The sequence below is a fragment of the Talpa occidentalis genome, unplaced genomic scaffold (assembly GCF_014898055.3).
Source record: "Talpa occidentalis isolate TD23 unplaced genomic scaffold, MPIMG_talOcc4v2.1 talOcc4.2, whole genome shotgun sequence".
Lineage (NCBI taxonomy): Eukaryota > Metazoa > Chordata > Mammalia > Eulipotyphla > Talpidae > Talpa > Talpa occidentalis.
Window position 1 is genome coordinate 64,235,160 of NW_023602073.1, and position 25,616 is coordinate 64,260,775.

General features: G+C 35.6%; 1 protein-coding gene across 6 annotated transcripts in view; it reads left to right on the forward strand.

Annotated features, from left to right (window-relative positions):
- UBR2 (ubiquitin protein ligase E3 component n-recognin 2) overlaps nucleotides 1-25,616 on the forward strand; it is a 123,702-nt gene that overhangs the window by 44,081 nt on the left and 54,005 nt on the right. For 5 of the 6 annotated variants that reach the window (XR_005126825.1, XM_037519720.2, XM_054698808.1 and 2 more), the window contains 15 exons: nucleotides 2,038-2,158; nucleotides 4,366-4,473; nucleotides 4,908-4,996; nucleotides 6,114-6,212; nucleotides 12,931-13,094; nucleotides 13,180-13,279; nucleotides 14,516-14,644; nucleotides 15,701-15,884; nucleotides 19,043-19,104; nucleotides 19,886-19,996; nucleotides 20,674-20,739; nucleotides 22,592-22,714; nucleotides 22,846-22,909; nucleotides 23,813-23,937; nucleotides 25,303-25,355. Coding sequence is in view for 5 of the 6 variants with exons in the window: in XM_037519720.2 (XP_037375617.1) it covers nucleotides 2,038-2,158; nucleotides 4,366-4,473; nucleotides 4,908-4,996; nucleotides 6,114-6,212; nucleotides 12,931-13,094; nucleotides 13,180-13,279; nucleotides 14,516-14,644; nucleotides 15,701-15,884; nucleotides 19,043-19,104; nucleotides 19,886-19,996; nucleotides 20,674-20,739; nucleotides 22,592-22,714; nucleotides 22,846-22,909; nucleotides 23,813-23,937; nucleotides 25,303-25,355 (1,598 nt within the window). In the remaining variant the exon portion in view is untranslated. Of the gene's footprint in view, nucleotides 1-2,037; nucleotides 2,159-4,365; nucleotides 4,474-4,907; nucleotides 4,997-5,944; nucleotides 6,044-6,113; nucleotides 6,213-12,930; nucleotides 13,095-13,179; nucleotides 13,280-14,515; nucleotides 14,645-15,700; nucleotides 15,885-19,042; nucleotides 19,105-19,885; nucleotides 19,997-20,673; nucleotides 20,740-22,591; nucleotides 22,715-22,845; nucleotides 22,910-23,812; nucleotides 23,938-25,302; nucleotides 25,356-25,616 lie in introns of all 6 variants that reach the window. The other variant, XM_037519719.2, reaches the window with a different exon arrangement.

Genomic DNA, 25,616 nt, shown 5'->3' on the forward strand with positions numbered 1-25,616 from the left:
TATGTTTTTCCCTTACATATGTTATTTTATAACTTCTTATATTCAGTAGCATCTTTTTAAAAATTATTGTAACCTCTGATAGTGCTCACATAGAGTAGAAAGTCCTATAATAGATATTAGTAAGAAGAAAATCTAGTACACTACAAATACATCTTAAGGGAGGGTGAGAGCTTCTTAATCAAGATTAGAGAACCCCACAAATTAGAGAAGAAATATTTATATACTCCATAAACAAAGTTAGGAGGCAGAATGTCGATTAAGAAAAAATATTTCTAATACAGATGATATTTAATGTTTATAATAAAGAGAGCACACATAGATTATCAAGTAGGCAACAAAAAACAAAATTTTAAAATGAATATTAAAAGGCAGGCAGAACAGAAAATTTAGATGGTCAATATATATGAAAAGATTGAATTCATCAGCAATAAGTTAAATGAGAGGGAAATTTAATCCATCAGATTGTAGAAATCACAAGTTACAAAGTACCTTGCTGACATAGAGAATAGGAATATTTGTGTAAAAAGAAATAGCTACAGTAGGTTTGGAAGATAATCTAGTAACCATTTCTCAGAATTTATCCCAGAGAAATATAAGCATCAGTGTGTCTATAAAGATGTTTGGTATGCTTATGTTGTAATCATATGACTATGAACAAAGCAAATATGGTTGCCCATCTCTAGAGGATGTTTAAGTAAATCCACATCACAGAATGTTATGTAGTAATAACACCAACCAAAAAAATAACCCGTTAAAGAAGAGATGCACAGGAGTATGTATATTGTCCAAGTTTTATAAATCAAATAAAAAGCTTTAAATATGTACATATATAATTTATAGAGATGGAGAAATTACGCAAAGATGTATTATGTTCATGTGGAATGTGGAGATGGATGAAGCAGGAATGGAAGGCTGATCCAAACAGAAAATAAAAAGGAGGCAAATACATGTGGAAAAGTTTTGATAGGTTTGAGTAGATATTTCTCCAAAGAAGATAAACACATTGCCAACAAGTACATGAAAACACACTTAACATCACTGACCATTAGGTAAATACAAATAAAAACTACAATGAAATACCACCTCGTACCCATTAGAATGACTGTTACAAACAAAACAAAAGCAAAAACGGAAGATCATGTATTGGCAAGGATGTGGAGAGAGTGGAACCCTTGTATACTGCTGGAATGAAGTGAAATAGTGAGGCCGCTGTGGTAGTTCCTTTGAAAATTGGAAACAAAATTACCTTATCATCCAGCAGTAATACTTCTGAGTATATACACTAAAATTTAAAGCATGGTCTCAATGATATTTGTATACCTGTGTTCCCAGTAAGCTAGGGCAGAAGCAACTCAAGTGTCTGTCAGTGGGTAAATGGATACTCAAATGTGTATGCATACAGTAGAATATTATTCAACCTTAGAAAAGGAGAAAATTCTGAAACATGCTATAAGTTGGATGAACCTTGAGGAAATGATGCTAAGTGAAACAAGCCAGTCACAAAAAAAGATAAAAGCTGTGTAATTCTACATGTATGAGGTACCTAAATGGGTAGAATTTTAGCTTTACAAGAGGAAAAGAATTCTGGAGATTGCTTACTCAACAGTGTGAATGTAGATAACGCTATTGAACTTTTGAGCTATATACTTTAAAAATGAGTAAGTGGTAAATTTTACATCATGTGTTTTTACTGCAATTTTTATAAGTGTTGATAACATCTGTGCAATGAACTAAATTAAGTAGTTAATATAAAAGCCTAAAGCAAATTTAAGCAGTTAAATCATTATATTTGTGGGGCAGATTTTCTAATATAGGACCAAAGATTACTGAACTTCTTACCATTTTATAAGAATCCAAAACTTCCTTCTATAAAATTAGGATCTAAGGCAAGCCAAGTGGTATTTTTCTTATATGCATACATAAGGAATTCTCCTATAATGTTGAGAGTGTAGTTGAATTTAATAAAAATATTAACTTTTTAAAAAATAAAATAGTCTTTTTAAGTTTGTTTTCTTCATCCTGCCATTTCTTTTTAAGAGAAATACCAGTAGACAGACAAAGCCACTCAAAGTTCAAGTTATGCATTCGTCTATTGTCGCACATCAGAATTTTGGTTTGAAACTTTTATCTTGGCTGGGAAGTATTATTGGATATTCAGGTAGGTTTATAAATGCTTGTGCTGATTGACTTAAGAAGGAGCTCATAGGCTTTAGAAAACTGATTTTGGGGAAAAATCAGGTGTAAAAGTATTTTGCTTTGATTTCATCTTTTTAAAGTCCATCTCAGGTTATCTTTATGCACAGAAAAACCTGTTTCCCAAAACTTTGGTCCATTGCATTTCTTGTATGTATACAAAGAGTTCTGTGTTCAAATAAATGCAAGAAACATTGGATTAAACAATAGTAAATGACTTTAGTGTGCTAATAACTGTAAATCTTACAAATTTCATGAGCAAGGTCAGAACTCCACTCTAAGTGAAACCTAAATGGTATGCCTAATTTAATGATAAGCCTAAGGGATAAAGCCTAATTTTTATTTTTGTTTTGACTTTTTTGATTACTAAAAATTTACAAATTTGAAGTTACTGATATTTGGGGGTTTTTGTTTTTTCTGGTCTACAAGTTAGATAATCTTTTTCATGTAATGGCAACAGAATTTAGAAACCTCATGTACAGTGCCAAAAATACAAGTTGGTTTACAACACTAAAAGGTAAAATAGGAATAGATCTAAGAATAGATTAGTACTCTGTCTCATGTTGTTCCTTGGAGAAGAGAGGTGGTTTGCATAAACATTTCAGTGTGTTTACTATACTCATGCATTGCTTGACAAGAAGGACACTATCTGAGAAATTTGTCATTAGGTGATTCAAGGTGGTTGTTAGGTGATTTCATAGAGTGTACTTACACAAACCTAGACAGTGTAGCCTACTAGACACCTGGGCTCTGTGTGCAGCCTTTTGCCTCACCATTCTCTGTGTGGTCTGTTGTTGACTTGAAACATCGTAGTGCAGCACAAGGACTGTATAAAGAAAATTTCTAAAATATGTATTGAAAGGCTGTTAGTAAGATCGTATGGAGGTGAGGAAATTTAGAAGGACATATTGCTTGCCTTTTAAATGTTTGCAATTCTTCATGTCCTTTTTTTTTTTTTAAGTTTTTGTTTTTTGTTTTTTTTTTTTTAATTGGATGCCTGTATACCAAGTGCTGTGCTACAGTCTTAATGAATAATATCATGAAGGCAATTTTTGCAGACAGTTTTCTTTGAGATAATTTACCATCAATAAAGGCCTTTGCATCTATTATTTAATGCTTACAAAGGTTTTGTCTTTAGCTTTGCAAACAATTTTTGTTGACTTTTATAATTAAATTTTAAAATTACTCCTTTTTTTCTTGATTATTAGACATGTTCATAGAAGACTAAAAACAGTGATTTAAATACTATAAAGTATGAAGCAAAAATGTGTTAAGATTTTGATTTTCTTAGCCAAAAGTGAAAGACAGTGACCCTGTAATTTACTCACTTGCTGAATATAAATAACCAGAGAAAACAAATGGGCAAAACACAACAGGAATGATTCACGGTATCTGAAATGTGGGCTGCTTACCAGAGGGGATGGGTGGGGGGAGAAAGGGAAAGGAGAGGAATATGGTAGGATATTGGCACTGGAGTTTTGGTGGAGGGCGAGAGAGGCATGTGTAAAGTTGTACTCTCAAAATTATATAGCTCTGTAAACAATTGGCAGATCAGTAAGTTTTGAGGGAAAGAAAGATTTTGGTTTTCTTAATGCTTATATTAATATTTGAAGACCATCTTTTTTTAAGTTTAGCATTTAGAAGACATAGAAATTTGTCTTCCAGTGCCACTCACATAGTAGACACAGTGAATTTTTGTTTAATGAATAAAGAACATTTTGCATAGCACTGATAAAATTCACTGGTATATAATAATAGTGCATAGCCGTATATTATTTTAAATGATAGCACAATTTTATGGCCACCTTCAGTTGCAGAGCATATAACAATTTTATTATAATACAGTTTTTAATTAGCATAGGTGCTTAAAGAATGATATTTCATTTGTTATGAGGATTTTTTCCTTTTTTTAATAGCATAAGAAATCATTGACTCTGATAGAAAGATTTTGGCATTCTGGAGTAAGAGTTGATGTGTAATGCAAGATTGGGCCTTTGTCTTTTTTCTGACAATGTTAATAAATAGTTACAATGTTTACTTTTTCTGAATAAATTTGCCCTTTAATAAAACATGTAAAACTCTATAGATCCATTTGAATGTTTCTATTAAAATGTCATTTTATTTAAATATTTCAAGTTACTGTTTTATGACTACCTTTCTTCCTGTTTTAAGATGGCCTTCGCCGAATTTTATGTCAAGTTGGTTTACAAGAAGGCCCAGATGGTGAAAATTCTTCTCTAGTGGATAGACTGATGCTTAGTGATTCCAAATTGTGGAAAGGTGAATCTTTTTAACTGCTTTTTCTTTTTCATTGCAATAACAGTGGTTTACAACATTATATATGATCACACCCTCTCCTAACTGCTTTTAGGGTACGGGGAACTTATGTAGGTAATTGGGATGTTAAATTTTTTTCACTTGGAATAGTCAATAAATATATTTATGATTTTTAGAATTAGCACTTAACAGTCTTAGTCTTTGGAGACAAAAACAGTTTTGCATCCATGAGCCAAAGTAAATGATTGTTACACCTTGTTAGAAAATTACGTGCAGAAAACTGATTTTTTAAAGAAGCAGATTACAGATATTTTATACAAGAACACATGTAAGAGTTTTGATCTTGAGACTTAGAATTGATTATTTAAAAACTTTGGAAAAATGATTTTTGACTTGTTCAGTATGACTTTTTCTTACATCTATTCTTTTTGTAAAAGGTGCTAGAAGTGTGTATCATCAGTTGTTCATGAGCAGTTTACTTATGGATTTGAAATACAAAAAACTGTTTGCTGTTCGATTTGCAAAGGTAGGTAGTTTTTCAGTTTGGAAGAGTAACAAAATGAACAGGTTATAAACAGAGTAACTACAGTTTGTAATTATATCCAGGTTTTGAAAATTAGCCGCTAATAGTAATGTCACTGTGTTGATTTTAAAGTCTAGTAAACTTCATAAATAATTTCTTTACATTTTACCAATAGAATAAAATTTTAGCAGTGAGGCTATTGTTGTTCATCACATGATGATATGAATGGACCCCTAATACAGTATATGTGATATAAAATAATAAAAGGAAAATATAAACCTATGTCATTTTGAATTTTGGTATCATTCCTATAAAAATTGGCTTAAAGAAAAGATAATTGAAATGACATGTATACAAGGATGTGATTAAGAATCATAAGCTTTCGGTTGTTGACATAGTTGAATCATGTTCTTTCTAGTAGCATGTTATTAAGTCACCTGCTTTTTGTTGGATTTTTTTTTCACCTGAATTAGGAGTTTTTTGGCTTTTTTGAGTTCTTAATCAAGAAAGCATGTAAGCTCATTTGGGGAGCACTTTCAAAATACATCTGTTTGTGTTCCATTCTCAACCCACTGAGACATTCACCAAGAGTGGAGTCCAAGTATGTGTACTTTGAAAGAGTCATCAGAGGATTCTGATAGGTATCCAGAGGTAACAAAGTCTAGTTTCATCAGAGACAGTGTATGTTATGGTTTAGCCCTAAAGGTACACAGTCACATCCTAGTATTTTAGTAGTTGTCACTCCTGTTTGAGCTCACAAACTGCCATTGTGCTCAAGAAGATTCTTCAGTGACTCAATATTTATATATAATTTTCTTGGTAGAAATCACTCCAGTTATTTTTCTCATAGCAGTGTTACCTTATTGACTTCCTCCAGCACTGACTTTTCATTATAATCCTTAAAGATTTGGTCAATGTGGATTAGAGGTGAATCTCCCCCTTGTTGTTTAGAATTACCAGCAGTTGCAGAGAGATTTTATGGAGGATGATCACGAGCGAGCAGTGTCCGTGACTGCTCTGTCTGTCCAGTTCTTCACCGCACCTACTCTGGTGAGTAGTGCTTGCCTTTTCTTTGTAACTGATAGCTGGCACTCCTTGCCTTTTTTTGCCTTCTTAATAGAACTATGAGCGTTTGCAGAGTGATTTTGTGACAGATGACCACGACAAAGAGTTTTCAGTCGCAGACCTCTCGGTTCAGATATTCACAGTTCCTTCACTTGTAAGTACTGAAAGCCTAAGAAGAATGTTCTTGTTTTCCATTAAAAGAAAACTTTGAAATAATAGAGAATAAGATTTATATATTCTTTATATATTCTTGAATATATTTTACTGATATTCTTGAATATATTTTATTATTGAATTTTATTGATGAACGATCAGACTTCAGATACTTTCAGCCATAATAAAATTTGTCTTTGAAAATGTAATTGGGAGAGAAAAAAATCATTTAAATTTTTTTAAAAAAACAAGATTTATTTATATTTATTTATTTATTTATGCAAGCACTGGGTACAGTCAGAAGCGCGGGAGGGTGAGAGAATTCACCAGAGCTAGAGCAGGGAGCAGAGCAGGCAGAAGGACCGAAGTACACTGCTGAGGGGAGCAGCAGGCGGCAGGAGAGGTCTGTGCGCCATGTGGGACCCTCCTCCGGTGGCCAGGGAGCAGCCGGGGATCGAACTGGCGCTGCAGAGGCTGCGGGCAGCTTTGCAACCCAGCGCTCAACTGCTGCGCCACCGGGGAGAACAAAATCTTTTAAACTTAACCTGTACTTTTCTCTAATGCTTCCTGAGGTTTTTGAACTGATGAGTTAGAATTAAACTAATTGGTTTAACAAAAGTATCCATTAGAAACACAGCACATTATATATAATCTCATATTTTGAGAGCTCCTCCTTCCCCTAATAAGGAAACAGGATAGCTAAAACAATTTGAATTGTAGTAATTGGGTGGTCTTGTACTGGTTGCTCCAGAAAGATGGCATTGTTATGGTTTAGTACTGCTTACTAATTAAAATTCATGCCTAATTCATTCAACAGAAATTCATTGAATGCTGGTTACTTAATGGGCATAGTTCCAGGTTTTGTGGAATGAACAAAAACAGAAGTGGCGTTTGCCCTCAAGGAACTCAGAATAAGAGGAAAGACTCATATAAATGATTAATTAAAAATTTAATGAAAACTGAACAGTTTGGATGTTTTGAGAGAGAATAGAGAGATCTGACCTTTTCCCGTAGTTCAAAGATTCTCCAAGGAAGGTGCCTTTTTGCAGTGTAGTAAAGGAAACCCATGCAGAGGGACCAGCACCTGAGAGAGTCCTGAATTAGGAAGGAAGGAGCATTACCTATATTGCGAACAGAAACAAAGTCAATACAATTGAAGACTCTTGAATTTGTAGTGAAATGATATCAGAAATGTAGACAGGGACCAAGTTGTATAGATTTAAGTGTATGCTACAGGTGTATTACTATCAAGGTGTGGCTTCCAGCTTTATGATTTTTTTTTCCTCAGATTACTTTCATGTTCAAGCATATAGCTGTTTGTTCAGTTGAAGCTATCAGAAATCTATTTATGCATTAATAAAATATATTACAGGCCAAATGAAGGATTTGGGATTTTAAGAGCATGGGAAGGCATTAAAGAGTTTTAAGTTTTAAACCACCATTTTTAAAAGATGGTACAGTTTATATTTGGAGAACAAATTGGCAGGGGGCAACAGTAAATATGGGGAACCTAATTAGAAGCTAATGAAATGATCCCAACCAGGACTGATGGTAACTTGAAATGAGATGGTGCAGTGGATATGAATAGTGAGAGATGTTTAGGTTGTAAAATCTACAGGCCTGGCCAAGTGTTGGGTTTGGAAGATAATGGGTTTGGTCAAGGATTTGGTTATAAGGTTTGAGGGGAAAGTGTGGAGATAAATTTCTAGGTTTCTGGCTAGTGGATATTGTGCTACTCAAGCAGGGAGTTTGGAGAATGAGTAGGATTTGTGAAGCATCAAAGTAGTTCTTTTGGTTTAATCAGTAGTGAATTTGAGAAGCCTTCACCAATCCCATGTGTATTAGATCTGAGTTTCTTTGCACCATTGATTTTGTTGTCCATTTCCATGCCATTTAAATGCCACCCCCATTTAAATAATTTTAGCTTAATATCTTGCAAAGCTAAATCTTTCATTATTTTTTTCCAGAAATTTCTTAATTATTCTTAGACCCCTGTTTTGTTTTGTTTTTTTTTTTAAGTGAACTCAGATCAGTTTGTCCTTTACCAAAAAGTCATATTAGGATTTTGACCAAAAAGATAATATATTTATAGATAATTTGGGAAGAATTGGTATCTTTACAGTCTTGAATTTTTTTTTTACTTTATTCAAATGTTATGTTATGCTCTAAATGAAGGTGTCATAGCTCTCTTGTTATAGGATCTTACAATATTTTTTTTATTAAACTCATGCTTTTTGTATGTTTGATGCTACAGTAAATTATTTTTATTTTTTAATCTGGCCATAGCTATTATGTAGGAAACCCTCTGACTTTTATATACCTTATTATTGGTCCTCTCTCTGGTCATCTTATTGACATTTCTACTATTTTATTGACATGTCTACTATTTTGATTACTATTTTTTAGTAATCTGCAACTGATTTTTCTTCTATTCTTTCAATTTTTTATATTTGTTTCTTGTCTGACCCCTTTATTTACACTATAAAATTAGTGTATAGATTCATTTATTTGAAATATTTAGCACCTTTATTAGTAAGACACTGTTTTGGGCTCTGGGGCAAATACAGCAGTAAAGAAAAGAGATAAAAGTCCTTGTGCCCATTGAATTTATTGTCTAATTGGGGGAGACAGATAAATAGTTGCAAACTATTAAAAATCAAGTACTGACTATTATAAATTAAGTACTGATAAGTGCTATGAAGTAGAAAAGCAGATTAAGGGTATGGAGAAGTGACTCTTACACAAAGTGATGGGAGAAGGCATCTCAGAGAGGTGGTGTTTCAACACCACCTATAAAGAAATAACCAAAAGAAGGCCAGTGTTGTTAGAGTGAATGAGAATGATCACTAAAGTCATTGAATTTGAGGACTGGGGTGAAGATGGGAGTAGGTAGCGCCAGATTTCAAAGGCCATTATAAGAACTTGTATCTTTTGTCTGAAGAAAGTAGAAAGAGGGAAATAATAAAGAGCAGAAATTAATAAAAGTACAAAAGAAAGATCAATGCAGCTAAATATTGGTTCTTTGAGAAGACAAAAAAGAAGAAGGAAGGGCTAGATCTCTAAAGGTACTGATAAGGAAAAATTTAAAAATTAAATTAAAAAAGGACTATGAAAAACTATGGATCTTATAGATATTAAAGAGAAAAGACCATGTTAGGAGCAAGTTAAATAAATATAATGAGAAATTTAAATAAAATGAAAAAATCTCTAAGAAAACCACAGGTTATTAAAAGAAAAATAGGAGGGCCTCCCCAGTGGCACAGTGGCATAAATAATTTTTTTTTTTTTAAGATTTATTTATTTATTTATTTGTACAAGCACTGGGTACAGTCAGAAGCGCAGGAGGGTGAGAGAATTCACCAGAGCTAGAGCAGGGAGCAGAGCAGGCAGAAGGACCGAAGTACACTGCTGAGGGGAGCAGCGGGCGGCAGGAGAGGTCTGTGCGTCATGTGGGACCCTCCTCCGGTGGCCAGGGAGCAGCCGGGGATTGAACCAGCGCTGCAGAGGCTGCGGGCAGCTTCGCAACCCAGCGCTCAACCCCTGGGCCACGAGGGAGGCCCCAGAGAGGTCTTTTAAATCAGAATTACCTTACAGTTAATTTAGTCTTCATAAATAGTTTGGTCAAGAGCCAGTACTTACATTTCAAGTGATTAGATTATCTTATTTGTTTAATTTATTTCACTAAATGTGCCCTCATTTATAGACAACAGTATCCCTCTGTACTCTCATGTGTAGTTTAACCAGAAGTGTGTGCATAGACCATTATTACTCTGTAAAGTTTGTCAGGGTCTTAGGACAGAGTAGGGCCCATTTTGAACATGCTCCTAGACATATAATGAGCCTTGCAACAAAAAATGACTGAGTTACATGAAATTAACATGAACTATAATTAAGATAAGTAGTAATACTTTTTAAAGCAAAGTGAATTGTAGGCATAAAAATCAAGTAATTTTTTAGAGTGAATGAAAGAAGTCCTAGAACTATATAAGATTGTTAGATATTTAATATTGAAATTACCTTGAGGGCCTCTCCTGGTGGTGCAGCGGTTGAGCTCTGGGTTGCGAGGCTGCCCGCAGCCTCTGCACCGCCAGTTCGATCCCTGGCCACCACCGGTGAGGGTCCCACCAAAAAAAAAAGAAAAAAAGAAATTACCTTGAAAGGTTAGCAACAATCCTAGGTGATAAAGCTAAGCACTTACAGTTTGTCCTTTCCTGTTAGTTTATCCTTTTCTGTTGAAATCTTAGAAAATACACTTTGCTTAGATAGCTTTTTGAGAGTTGAAATGCCTGAATAACTCCCCATTTTAATGTAACAGTACTAATGGACCACCTCATGAACCTTTTTTTATTTGTTACCCAGTAAAGGCAGTTAGAATCCAGTCCAAAACTATTCAGGGTGAACCATCTCTTTTAACATTCATCTTAATCTCAAATGCTTAAATGCCTGGCTAGATTTACATACATTCCACCGATATTGTCACTCCACCAAACTTTGCTTTATCACCTTTATCATCTTGTAAGCAAGTTCTGTATTTTTTTTCCTAGTTGACTAGAATTGCATTTACTCATTTAACTTCCTCAAAATCAACACTATAGGAAACAAAAGGGAAAATTCTTTTACTTGTCAACAACACCTTCCCTTCTTCACACTTAACCTTAGTCTTCACTATCTTAAGAAAATTAAAAGCACTTACTACTGTAACTAAGGAAATGTTTGCACATTGGAGGGCATATGATAAGTGCTCTTAAATAAATACAATGCAGTGGAGGTAGCAAGATAACTTGATAAACGGCTTCCTTCTCTCATCAACAAAGGCTGATATCATATTATTCCTGGTCCAGAAATCTGAGTTGACAGAAGACATTTCATATAATACCATGATTACAATTCATTTTGTCAATCACCTGCCTTCAGAAGGGAAGGTATGATATAAACCCATAAAATAAAACATCTGCTTTATCTTTAGAAGATGAAAAAAAAAAGCACTTACTACTATTAAATTGAGTTTCTTGGGGCCTGTGTCCTGAGAATGATAATGATTTTAGAATTTTTCAAGTGTGTGTGTGTGTGTGTGTGTGTATTCATATTCCCTCCCTACCTGCATTGGTAGGTAGCTGCATTATCAAAGCAAGTGCAGTTGGTACCTGATGTCCAGGCAAGATTTACTGAAATGTTAAGGTATTCACATATTCCCTGTAGATATTTTTTGTAGCATCTTTTGTAATGAATAACATAAGGCTGGGGAAAAAAACACATGTTTACCAGTAAGGGTCAGGCTGAATAAAATATAAAAGTACCTGATGATACTGAAAAAGTATGAGGGAAATTTATATGAACTGATAAGGAACAATTTCTAAAATATATTAAGTGAAAAGCCAAAGTCTTTACAATATGCTATCCTTTGTGGGGAATAGATATAATTATTCAAATATAAATAGATATAATTATTCAAAAATAAATAGATATAATTATTCAAAAATAAATAGCTGTGTATATCTATACATAGAAACAAAAACAAAAAATTAATGTCAACTAAGGATATTAAGAAATAATGGTTCCGGGTCTCCCCTGTGGCACAGCAGTTGAGTGCTGGCTTGCGAAGCTGCTCGCAGCCTCTGTAGCACCGGTCAAACCCCAGCCGCCCGGCGAGGGTCCCACATGGCACACAGACCTCTCCTGCCGCCCGCTGCTCCCCTCAGCAGTGTACTTCGGTCCTTCTGCCTGTTCTGTTCCCTGCTCTGGCTCTGGTGAATTCTCTCACCCTCCCACGCTTCTGACTGTACTCAGTGCTTGTATGAATGAATGAATTAATGAATGAATGAATGAATGAATGAATGAATGAAAAGTAATTATGGTTCCATACTGAGTTCTATGTAATCTGTGGTAGAAACTTTTGAATTCTAGAATAGTTATACTGTACTGTTATAGGGCAACCCCGATATTGAACGGGTTGCCTGGCTGTGGGTCCTCCCCCGCGCACTTACAAGGGACTTATTAATACTCCATTACAGGCACACACAAAAGGTTAATAAAAGGTTTATTTGCAAGGGAAAAGGAAATAAGGAAAATGTACAACTCAGGGAGAAAATAGGAAAATAAAGTCTTTAATGCGTCCTACCCGATCCACCGACCTGGAAACCCAAAAAGTACTCTCCGAGCTGGCCGGATGCTGCGAGCTGGTGGAGAGTCAAAATGGGGGACCCCTCCAAAGCCCATGTGTCTGGCTTTATACCAACCTGGCTGCTTAACCCCACCCTCAGGTCCCAGCCACCTTCCCTTTGGTGGTGATGGGATTTGGAGTTCCCAGTGTCTTTGGCTTTGGCCTGGGGTGGGGGTGGAGTCCACAATGCCTGTATGGAATTAGCTTTAGGACATCCTTTTCCCCCTAACAGTACCATCATAAGTGTCTAAATGTCTCACTTAAAGAAAATTTGCAGCTTGTTCAGATACCCCACCCTGAATTGTCTTTGACTAATGAGCCTTGGGTCTGTTTCCATGATAGTTTCTTTCCCTGTGACATAATTGTTACTTCATATAACAATTGTATACATGGCAATCAGAGTAAGTAATTGTAGAAATATAGTTATGAATGTGTGATACTATGTCATAGTGTTAAGAAAGATTTGAACTTGAAAGAGCTAATCAGTGCTGGTGGCTATTTTTCAGCTTTCTAATAAGTAGATTTTAATTACTATGTATTCCAATATGCTTTGTTCTAGGCTCGGATGCTCATCACAGAAGAAAACTTGATGACCATTATCATTAAGACTTTTATGGATCATTTGAAGCATCGAGATGCCCAGGGCAGATTTCAGTTTGAACGATATACTGCTTTACAAGCCTTCAAGTTTAGGAGAGTTCAGAGCCTTATTTTAGATCTTAAGTAAGCTTGTGTTTTATTATCACACTGATTGCAGCCTGTAAAGTATCATTGTTTTTCTATTCATTGTTATTTTTATCTTGTTCAGATATGTGTTAATTAGCAAACCAACTGAATGGTCAGATGATCTCAGGCAGAGGTTCCTAGAAGGATTTGATGCCTTTTTGGAATTACTCAAATGTATGCAGGTATGTGTAAATGACACATGTTAATTGAAACACCTTTCCTTTTCTTTCTTTTTTTTTTTTTTTTTTTTTTTTGTTCATTGAAAACTTGAGCACCTTTCTGCTTTCTGTGCATCTATTTCATTTTGGGGTCATTTCCAAAAGAATAATCTGGATGGGCCAAGAAGCTATTATTTAATTAAAAACTTTTGGAAGATGTAATACAAATGAGATTCCAGAAAAGATTCTGACATATACTGTCATTTTGTATATGTTTATTCTTTAGTTACCATTTACATTCTTTTTTGGGGATTGCAAGTTTATATTTTTAATACATTTACACAAGGAAGAATGATCAAGTTAGTTATTTTAAAAGCTATAATTTTTTAACTGTTTCCGTATTTCTTTTTCTCTTTGTGATATATTTATATAATACAATATAGAACGTTCCCTCTGCATTTAATTCTCGTTTTTTGAAACATGCCCTACCCCCTTTTACCAAATAGAATCTAGAAGCAGAAACCAACTGGTATATTTAACCAGTTTTAACTATGAAAAAGATAGATGACGTCTCATAATATCTGAGCAAGTACCATTATAATTCCTTAGTAGCTATCTGGGTTTCTTAGAAGGAATAGATTTCCTGGATTGGATGGTGTTCATAGGTATTCAGTTTGTTATAATACTGCTGTGTTTTTTCTTGTACCTATAAAAAAAAAGCTATGTCATTTTGAAAATTCAAGGTTGCTTGTATTTTCTATTATTTGATCAGTTCTGATACACCAGGATAGACTATTTTCTGAAAAGTGACACTCTTGTATTAAAAGTTGTTAACTTTTTCTTGTTTTTACTTTTATCAGTCTATGAAAACTTTCAGTTTCAGATTAGAAATAAATATAAAATATTCACTCTAAAGCCTGTCGAATTGAATAACATTTCTAAAGCCTGTCAAATTTCTTCTAAAAATTTTGTCTGTCAGCTGATAAAGCTAAAAAGGAATTTGAAGGAGTATATATTTTATCGTCCAAATCATACAGAAGATTGCCTCGAAAGTAATTTCTTCTGTACTTACTAAAATTTTTAATTTGTGTTTTAGAGAATGTTATATAAACACATAATTTATGAAGTTGGACTTATACTATGTGACGCTTCCTGTTAAATTATTATTTGCAATCAATAAATATTTCTTCTACATTATTTTTAAAATTTCCATGTAAGAGAACAAATTAATTCATTTAAAATTTCTTCACTTCTTTTAAGGGAATGGATCCAATTACACGTCAAATAGGACAGCATATTGAAATGGAACCAGAATGGGAAGCAGCCTTCACCTTACAAATGAAATTAACACATGTTATTTCAATGATGCAGGACTGGTGTGCTCTAGATGTGAGTTTTTTCTGGGGGTAGGGGTCAGAGAGATCAGTGGGGGGGGGGGGGGAATAAACAGATTCCTAAGTAAATTTTGAAGTATTTGAAACTGATAGTGGTGAAACTTAGCTTACAAAAAGCATGCTTTCTTTCTTCACATGTAAATTAAATAAAAAGTAAAACTAAATCCTTAGGGGAAAAGAGGTGAAATAATTCATACTCTGTTCTCTTACGTTAATTACTATTTTCATTTTTTCCATAACCCCTTCTAGATTTTGAGCATATTGAGAGTTTATAAATTTATCCTCCCAAATTTTTATTATTGGTACATTTGTCTTGTGTCTTTAGATTATTTTGGCCTTCCCTTTGTTGTAAAACCTAGATGAAAGTATGTTTAAATTGAGGTCCAGAGAAGGCTCTGAACTCTGTCAGAGTTAATTGATCAAAGAATTACATTCCTGACTGAGGGGACAGCTGGGTCATCTCTGTGATGGAGGAATGTGGTTGTTCCCGGAGCGGGGGAAGGCTCTGTGCATAGCCTGTAGATAAGTGAATGAGTGGCTGACTTTGCAGGGCCTTGGAGACCATGGAGAGACGTTGGGATTTTATTCTAATTGAAGTGGGAAATCATTAGAGACGTCTAATGAAAGTGAGAAGATCCAACTTACATGTCTTTAAAAGTTACTCTGTGTGGAGAATAGAAAGAGAGGGGCAAAAGTAGGAGGAGTGAATTTAAATAGAGAAATGGTTTGGCTTTCCTTTTGAGTTATTGGAAATGATCATTGGCCAGATTGGAGAGAAATTTAGAAGATGAAATTGCTAGCTTGGCAGAACTGAACAATGGGGAATGAAGGAAAGGGAAGGGTATTGGAATAATTTCTAGAGTTCGACAGCTAGATAGAGATTTCCTTTCACTAAGACAGGGCACTGGAAGGACGAAGTTGGGGAGAGAAGATTGAATTTGATTTTGCCCATAATATTTGAGGTACTTACTTATCATCAAATTAAAGGTGCTTATTCAATGTTGTAGAACCCCAGCCTTTTGAGTAACTTACAGAAAACCCTCTCTTTTAGGAAAAAGTGTTAATTGAAGCTTACAAGAAATGCCTTGCTGTATTGATGCAGTGTCATGGTGGTTTTACTGATGGTGAACAGCCAATCACATTAAGCATTTGTGGACATTCAGTGGAAACTATCAGATACTGTGTTTCCCAAGAAAAAGTTAGCATTCACCTTCCAGTTTCTCGTTTACTTGCAGGTAAAGCATTTCCCCCCCCCCAAAAAAAAGAACCCTGAAATTATCCTTTAAATTGTTGTTTGTGGTTTATAATTACTGAATACCTAACTACTTGTTATTACACGCATTAACTCATTTAATCATCATATTGGCCTATGAGGCAGGTATGTTCTTAAATTCACTTCACAGATGGGAAGAATGAGACACAGAGAGTGACAGAGTGTCACAGAGCAAGAAAAGTCAGAAAGGGAATTTTGAGGTAGTTTAGCACCAGAAGCCTTATTTACAACCACTGTACCATAGTACTTCATACTCAATGTTTTATATTGTTTAACTCAACCCAGCTTCACTGTCTGTGTGTTATCAAATTCAAGCCAGTCTTTCACTTTAGTAGTTGCTAATAAGTTGAAGCCACCCTAGATTTTCTCTCCCTCTAAGCTGTTTCTTACTCGTTTATTGAAAAGTTATCAATAGTTTTGATGATTGATAGGGTAATAATTGTTTTAATTATAAGTAGTTGATTTATATGCCATTTATAATTGATACATTTGAAGCTGCCACCTTGTAATAGCCAAGGATTTTGAATATATACTTGTTTATCTCTATATACTCATTTCAGAACAAATTCCTTCCTTATTTCTTGATTACAGTAATTCTTATCCTGCTCACATACTATTATTTCCTTTAATTCTATTTATCTTAAGTGTGTGGCTCAATAACAATGTGATATCAAACTGGCAGGGTTTTTTTCTTTGTTCTTTGTTTTTTTTTTATAGGAGACACTGTAGAAAATTGGTATCATTTCCTCCTTAAATATTTGATACAGAATTTACCCCTAAAACTATATGGACTTAATGCTTTTCTTTTGGGAATATTAACGGTTGATTTAATTTCTTTTTTTTTTTTTTCAAGATTTATTTATTTATACAAGAACTGGAGTATAGGACAGAGGTGCAGGAGGGTGAAAGAATTCACCATAGACAGAGCAGACAACAGAAAACGCTGCTGAGGGGAGCAGCGGGCAAGGCAGGAGAGGTCTGCCACACCATGTGGGTATCTCCCTGGCCGGCGGGAATCGAACCCGCACTGCAGAGGCTACGGATGACTCCATAGTGCTTTGCTCAACCTGCTGCACCACCAAAGAGGCCCCTTAGTTTCTTAATAGATATAAGGCAGGGCCACTTATTTCTTTTTCCTGTGAGTTTCAGTAGTTTGTTACTTTTAAGAAATTAGTCCATTTCATCTAAGTTATCGACTTGTGGGCATAGTGTTGTTCATAGTATTCCTTTATCAGCCTTTTCATGTCCCTGGGATCAGTAGTAATAAACCTGCTTTCATTTCATTGTTCCCCTAATTATCACATTATCCTACTGACAAACCCTATCATTTCCAACAGTCTTTTGGATTGTTACTCATATTGTGGTGATCTAAGATAGATTATATGAATGGTACATCAAGTAGAACAACAAATAATTACCTAGAATGAAATAGTGATTACAGGAAGAGATTTCTCTTACTCCCATGACTTGTTCAGTTTTGCTTTTATAAGTACTTTGCACATACTGAGCTGATGATTTTCAACATAGGCAAGGACAGTGTGATTTTACAGCTTAGCATTAGACTAGAATGCAGCAGAGAGGGTCCTGTCTCCAACTACAACTGCTGATCTCTTCTGCCTTTATAAATCTGATTGATTGGGTTGAAGTTGGTGCTACTAATTATCCACAGGGAATATAGTCACTACTTGAAAATGTACTAAATTCTGTTTAGGTATTAACCTCCCACAAATTTCCTCAGTAAACATTTTGAGCATTCTATCTCACTGTATTTGACAGCTCTTTGCCTGAATATGTAATCTAATTGTAGAGCTGAGTAAATATAATTTGAAACAACTTGGAGTCTGTGCTAATGGAACTTGAGTGGCAAACATTAGAATGGGATTCATAATACAGGTCTTCTTGGATAAGGAAAACCTCAAACCAGGCTTGACTGAGCAGCCAGCATTTCTTATTGAGATTGTAAAAAGTGCTGTCTAGATAACAGCATAAGCAGGACAGTTCTTAATTAACAGTTTTTAGCTTATAGCATTAATTAAGGTTGACTCTAAGAGAATATTTTGCAATTTGGAACTGAAGAGGTTTTGATCCTAAACTGAAAGTTCTGGGGAATTCTGAGGTCAGGATCAGTGCAAATAGTGAAGCTCAGGACCATTTTTTTTTTTTTTTTTTTAATTTTTATAGAGGCATGTTTTCTTTCTTTCTTTATTTGTTTGTTTGTTTATACATGCACTGGGTACAGTCAGAAGCGCAGGAGGGTGAGAGAATTCACCAGAGCCAGAGCGGGGAGCAGAGCAGGCAGAAGGACCGAAGTACACTGCTGAGGGGAGCAGCGGGCGGCAGGAGAGGTCTGCGCGCCATGCGGGACCCTCCTCCGGTGGCCGGGAAGCAGCTGGGGATCGAACCGGCGCCGCAGAGGCGCAGGCAGCTTCGCAACCCAGCGCTCAACCGCTGCGCCACCGGGGAGGCCCTCAGGACCATTTTTCTCTCACTCCTCTATTCTAAATGAGAACAAACTCCACGGCCCAGTGAAATCAAATTCTTAATGTTGGCTTAACATTAATTGCTTTAATACTTATATTCCTGCTTTTGCTCTGTTGTATGTCTAACATTCGTTTCTATAAATGTAATCAATATATTGAGACCAGTTCTCAGTATGCCTTTCATACAGAGGTTCGTGAGGCTAACAATTGAATAGCTTTATTTGTAGATGCAATTCCTTTTATATTTTCATTTATAATACGATATATTCCCAAAGAAATTAACAGGTTCGGGCCTCCCCGGTGGCGCAGCGGTAGAGTGCTAGGTTGCGAAGCTGCCCGCGGCCTCTGCGGCACTGGTTCGATTCCCGGCTGCTCCCCTCAGCAGTGTACTTTGGTCCTTCTGCCTGCTCTGCTCCCCGCTCTGGCTCTGGTGAATTCTCTCACCCTCCCACGCTTCTGACTGTACCCAGTGCATGTATAAACAAAACAAACAAACAAACAAACAAATAAATAAATAAATAAAACATGCCTCTATAAAAAAAAAAAAAAAGAAATTAACAGGTTCGATAAAGGCTTGAGTGAATATTTTTTCTAAATAATTTTCACTTAAAGAAATATTTTTTTGTTGTTCTTCATGCAGGTTTGCATGTATTATTAAGCAAAAGTGAAGTGGCATATAAATTTCCAGAGCTGCTACCTCTCGTAAGTAGTACTAACGTTTAAAAGTAAATATTTATTGTGTTCCATGTATTTTTAATCATTTTGAAACAAACTTCATTAGATTTCTCCAGGCAAATAGAACATATAAGATATGTGTGTGTCTATGTGTGTATAGCGAAAGAGGAGATGAGTTTTATTTATAAGGAATTGATTCATGAAATTATGGAGTCTGGTAAGTTAGAAATATGCCTGTAAGGACAACCCTGCACACTACAGGCCCAAGGGAGAATTGATATTGCAGTCTGAAGTCCAAAGGCAATGTGGATGCAGAATTTCTTCATCTTTGGCTAGGGGGGACCTTAGTCTTCTTTTAAGGCCTTCAACAGATTTTATGAGGCCAACCCACATTATGGATCTTATTCTAGGCACCAACCACTGCTTTCACTCTTGCTGGAGATAGGAAACCAGGTTATGGAAAGTAATCTGCTTTACTTAAAATCTACTGACTTTAAGATTTTTTTTAAATCTACTGATTTTTAAAATCTTAAAAATACCTTCACAGTGAAATCTATACTAATGTTAACCAAAAACTGGGTATCATGGTCTTACCAAGTTGACACATAAAGTTAACCATCACACAACTATACCTTAACCATACCTTATTTTATATAAAATACAAGGCATTTTATTATTTTACATAAATACCTTGTATTTTATATAAAGGTATTTTATATAAAGGTATTTTATATAAAGCTTCCATCCCCATCAACCAGTCTTCTATATAGAGTTGAGATTTTTGTTTCTTATGTGTGTCCTTCTACAGAGTGAACTGAGCCCACCCATGTTGATAGAACACCCTCTTAGATGTCTTGTTTTATGTGCACAAGTACATGCAGGAATGTGGAGAAGAAATGGGTTCTCACTAGTAAACCAGGTAAGGTTTTTTAATCCTATAAAGAGTTTTCAGTCCCTTCTTTGGCTTCTATGAAGGTTGTAATTTTCAATATACTTAGACATTGAAAGTTGAATATATTAAAATAATTTGAGAAGATAAATATAATATTAAGCCCAAAAGTTTCTTAGAATTTTTACTCAGCTTTTGTCAGGAAACTGTATCAAAAGTAGACATGAACTTAATTTTCTTGATTTCTCACTTGTGATCATTTTTAGAACAAAGTTGGATGTTTTCAAAATATAATAAAAATCCAGAGTTCAAGTACTGAAATTAAATTTTTTTAAAAGATAAAAGTTTTGTTGATATAGCTTTGAAATTTTGAGTTTTTGATTTTTAATCCACACCAAAGCTTGGTATAGGTTTTTACCCCTATTTTGGTAGCTGTATGCCTTACTGAAACAACTTTTTGGGACACCCAAAAGGTTGGCTGCAAAATGTGAACCACAGGATGATTGCAGCAGTATAGAAAATTTTAATAAATCTCTACTAAGCTAGTATTAACTGTTAGGGTGGGTGGGTGGGTGGGGGGTGTGTGTGGGGGTGTGTGTGGGGGAGGGTGTGTGTGTACTTGCATGAACCTGTGTGTTCTTTTGGAGATGGGGAGAAAGGGAGCAGCACAGATAAGAACCTTCTTATCCCATGTCATTTTCTTTTAGATTTATTACTACCATAATGTGAAATGCAGACGTGAGATGTTTGACAAGGATATAATAATGCTTCAGGTAATGACATGAAAGCATTAAGCTTAAAGGTTGTGGGGAGTGTTTTTCTTCTTGTTATTTCCACAGAGCCCAAGCATTATGATCATTCCCAAATACTTAATTCCAACCTAACCCATTCTACTAAAGCTCCAAACTCATATCATTAACAACCTATAGAACATTTCCATCTAGATTTCATCTCATATTTAACAAATTCAAAGTAACTCTTTTTATTTCCTCTGTACCTTCTTCCTACTTTGGGTTCCCTACCTTGGGGAGTTATTCCTTAGTCTGCACAGTTGCTATATCAGAAACCTGAACACCAATCTTTCTTCATTGTCCTCTGTTTAAAGACTCATAATGCTACAAACAGATTTTCAAGGCTTGCAGTAATAACATGTCATGCTCTCTTAAATTCTAAACTCTCACATTTATGTATTTTGCTCCCTGGATTACCCAACCCCTCCCCTTTTTTTTCTGTTTACCTAGTAACTTAGTTTCCTTCATATTTTAGTATTTAGTTCAGTGTTTACTTTCTCCAGGAAGCTTGCCTAAAGCACTAACATATAGCTAGCTAACTCAAAAGCCTTATGTGCTTCTGCCCACCAGAATATCCCTAACTGGATTGTAGTTGGTTACTTACTTTCCATCCCCTCTTCTAAACCAAGCCAACAATATCTCACTCCCCTTTTTGTCCAGAGTGCTTGTCAAATAATTTCCATATTATTGCTGAAATGGACTTAGTAATTATGAAAAGGCTGTGAATATTTTTAAAAGAATAATTTATGCATACAAGAACTGGAGCACAGGTCAGTGGTGCAGGGGGGGTGAGAGGATTCACCAGAGACAGAGTGGGGAATAGAACAGGCAGACTGACTGAAAGAAACTGCTGAGGGGAGCAGCTGGCAAGACGAGAGATCTCCTGCACCATGTGGGTAGGTCCCAGGTCGGGAATCGAACTTGTGCAGCAGAGACTGTGGATAGCTTCACAGTGCTGTGCTCAACCCTTTGCGCCAGCAGAGAAACCCCCTGAAATGTAAATTTCAAAAAGTATTGGTTCGTAATAAAGCTCAAGTTGATTTAGAATTTATGCAAATAGAGCTAGGAAATTGGGGCCTCCCCTGGTGGCGCAGTGTTTGAGCTCTGGGCTGCGAAGCTGCCCGCAGCGTCTACAGCGCCGGTTTGATCCCCGGCCACTGGCGAGGGTCCCACATAGCGCGCAGACCTCTCCTGCTGCTGCCGCTGCTCCCCTCAGCAGTGTTATTTGTCTTTCTGCCTGTTCTGCTCCCTGCTCTGGCTCTGGTGAATTCTCTCACCCTCCGGTGCTTCTGACTGTGCCCAGTGCTTGTATAAATAAATATATCTTAAAAAAAAAAAAAAAAACTAGGAAATTGAAACTATTGTTTAAAAGTTGTCACTTGAGCTAGTATAGTGTTTACCACCAAAAGTTAGAGTTCTAACTAAGAGTTTAATGTATATAAAAAAACCCTAGAAGTTTAATTGACACATGTCAATTTCTTTCAGATTCCATATACCAGACAGTGATGAGAGCCCTGAAATAAAACTTCAGAACTTAATTTGTAGGTTCACATTTAATTCAAAGCATTGAAAGGAAGGCGAGCGCACAGTCCATGTTATTCTTATGTATGGGTTTAGGTTTTGTTCTGTCTGTGCTTTGTTTTACCAGTTAAATTCTTGTCCATGCTTATTGCTACCACAAGCAGGGATAAGGGCTAAAGGGTTTCCATCTTTTAGTGGAATTGGTAATCAAATAAGCTGTTTTCTCTTATACATACCAGAATATATCTCACTGTGTAGTAACCCTTTTGACCGTCACCTTTTCCTCTTTCTCACATGTTAAAAAAAAAAAAAGACAGGTGTCTCCATGATGGACCCAAATCATTTCCTGATGATAATGCTGAGCCGCTTTGAACTTTATCAGATTTTCAGTACTCCAGACTATGGAAAAAGATTTAGTTCTGAGATCACTCATAAGGTAAGAGCATGTTTTGTAAGACCACAACATATCACTAAAGAAGCCTCTTTATTTTGGGTTATGTCAGTTATCTGAGATAACACAGTGTGCATATTCCTGTCTCTGTACTCTGTCCCCCTCACTTGTTACAGGATGTAGTTCAGCAGAACAATACTTTAATAGAAGAAATGCTGTACCTCATTATAATGCTTGTTGGTAAGTTTGACTCACTTGAGACATTTCTAAATTATGATTGGATTTTTTGGTAGCAAATAGTTCAGAACTTCTGAACTGTGTTTGTCTTGAGTAGTTGACAGTCGGTTTTTGGGAAGAATCTATCTTCTCCCCTCTCGTTACTGTAATGTTGACAGCTCTGTGGTTACTGTGGTGCTTTGGAAAAAGGAGTACAGTTGCTAAAGCAGAATAAACTGGAAGCCTCTCTGGGGCAAAAAGGGGGGTCAGGAAAATTTAGCAAGCAAGAAATTGAGTATTTAGGAGCTCTTTACTTACATCTTACCTATGTCTCCCTCCATGGTTTTGTGGTACAACAGTATAATTCCAGGTTCGTTAAGACCTATGGCTAACAGATGTAATCTCTTATTGCCTGTGTTTCAGTCCTTTCCTCACATCTTTCCCATTTGTGTATTCTTTGCCTTCTCTCATCTCATAGACTACTGTCAGGAAGTGATACCAATTAATCAGGTTTCAGAGGTGATAAGTCTGAAGGACAAGGGAAGGTTCTCCCTCCCTGCTGCCATGCAGCAGATGGTGTGAAAGCAGTTTCCTATGCTACCAGTGCAAATACTACCACACTGATAGATACTTCACTGCCACTAAGCCCATTCCACCCTTCTGATCCCTTTCTTTTTCAATATTAATGGTAACTGGAGTTCTCGCTGCCCTTCCCAAAGCTTGCACTTACCTGCTATGTCTCAGACTCAGAAATGTGGTGGGGAGCACCTGTTGCCCTAGCTTTTTGCCAGACCAGTCATTACTTTTCCTGTTGCAGAAAAGGACTTGAATAGAGAAATACAGTGCATTGCATGATTATAAGTTTATATCACATAAGTATTGTGACTATGTTAAATGTGTATGTATTTACTTTTTCATTGTTAATAGGAGAGAGATATAGTCCTGGAATTGGACAGGTAAATGCTACAGATGAAATTAAGCGGGAGATTATCCATCAGTTGAGCATCAAACCTATGGCTCATAGTGAATTGGTAAAGTCTTTACCTGAAGATGTAAGTACCTACATTTTTAAAAAGAAAATTCTAGAAATCCTTCCCTACTTTTATCAGTCTAGTATGTATACTGCAATTCTCAGACATTTATAACTCTTGTCACTTTTTTTTTTAAAGATTTATTTATTTATGCATACAAGAGCTGGGGTACAGACCAGAGATGGAGGGGAGTGTGAGGCGATTCACCAGAGATAGAGTGGGAAGCAGAACAGGCAGACTGAGTGAAATACACTGCTGAGGGGAGCAGCAGGCAAGGCAGGAGAGGTCTGCTGCGCCATGTAGGTTGCTCCCTGGCAGGCCAGGGATCGAACTCATGCTGCAGAGGCTGTGGATTGCTTCATAGTGCAGTGCTTAACCCCTTGCGCCACCACAGAGGCCCTCTTGTCACTAATATTAGAAATAATTAGAATACAGAATACTAGGAATTGAGAGAAGAATAAGAATATAGGATCTTTTAGAGTGAAGCCTTGAAAGTGATAAGGATGCTTGTCCTTAGAACTGAAGTATCTATTAGCAAGGACTTGTTATAGGGTCTATAGTACAAAGTTGCCGTGGTCAAGTTCATTCTGTGACCTGGTATATTGAAAGAGTGAGAAGTTTTTCCTCAGCTGTGTAGGGTAAGCAGTTTTCCAGAGCTTTTAAATTCTGAAGCATCCAAAGACTCCTTAGTGAGCCATCTCTTCTATTTTAGCGAATGTCAAGTAATACTCGCCTATAGAGGCCATTATCACACATAAAAAAAATAATAATACTTTATCTTAATATCACTAAATATCTAATCAGGATAGAAATTATTTGTACTTATTAATCGAGGATGTGAATTCTGAGTTGTAAAATGAGGGAGCAATTACAATATCCTGTAGACTTTGGAATAAGTAAGAATAAAATTTAAAAGTGGCATATGTCTTGCACAAGTGATAGCAACTAGATTTACCAAATATCTTTAACCAGAGAATTCTTTATTCAGAGAATTCCTGTTAATACCTTGTCATGAATGGGATATGATTTGGGAAATCATAAATATCTAAAAATAAATAAGAAATTAGTATACTCATTTCACAAAATATTGCAAATATTTTACATCAGTATTGTTTAAATATTATATGTGCTTTGTTTTCATTTAACTTCTGTTGAAAATGTAGCCTCAGTTCCATAGAGTGGTGACTTGTTTTTAATTATATCAATCTGAATGAATATAACCTTACCAAAAAGTTTCCCTAATTGTATATTAATCATTGTGTTTACTATGGAATTTTCATCTGTAAAAATCGTAATAATGTGTGTCTACCTCATAAGGTTGCTGTAAGCATTAATGAGCTAACAGCATAGAATGATGGGAAAACACATTTATTTGTTTCCTTTTAGGAGAACAAGGAGACTGGCATGGAGAATGTAATTGAAACAGTTGCCCATTTCAAGTGAGTTTACTAGTATTTTTTTATATGTTCATGTTCAATTTTTTTATATGTTCATTTTTCTTAAATTGTTCCCTATGATGGAAATGTGAATGAAATTGCTACTTTCAAAGAGTTAAACATTTTCAAATTTTTAATTCTGAACAGGATTTCTCACTGACATTTTACTTTTATGATCTAACATTATCTCAGCAACTTAAAGAGCTCTGTGAGAATTTTCATTTTATTCAGGATAGGTATGCATAACATTTAATTTCACATAAC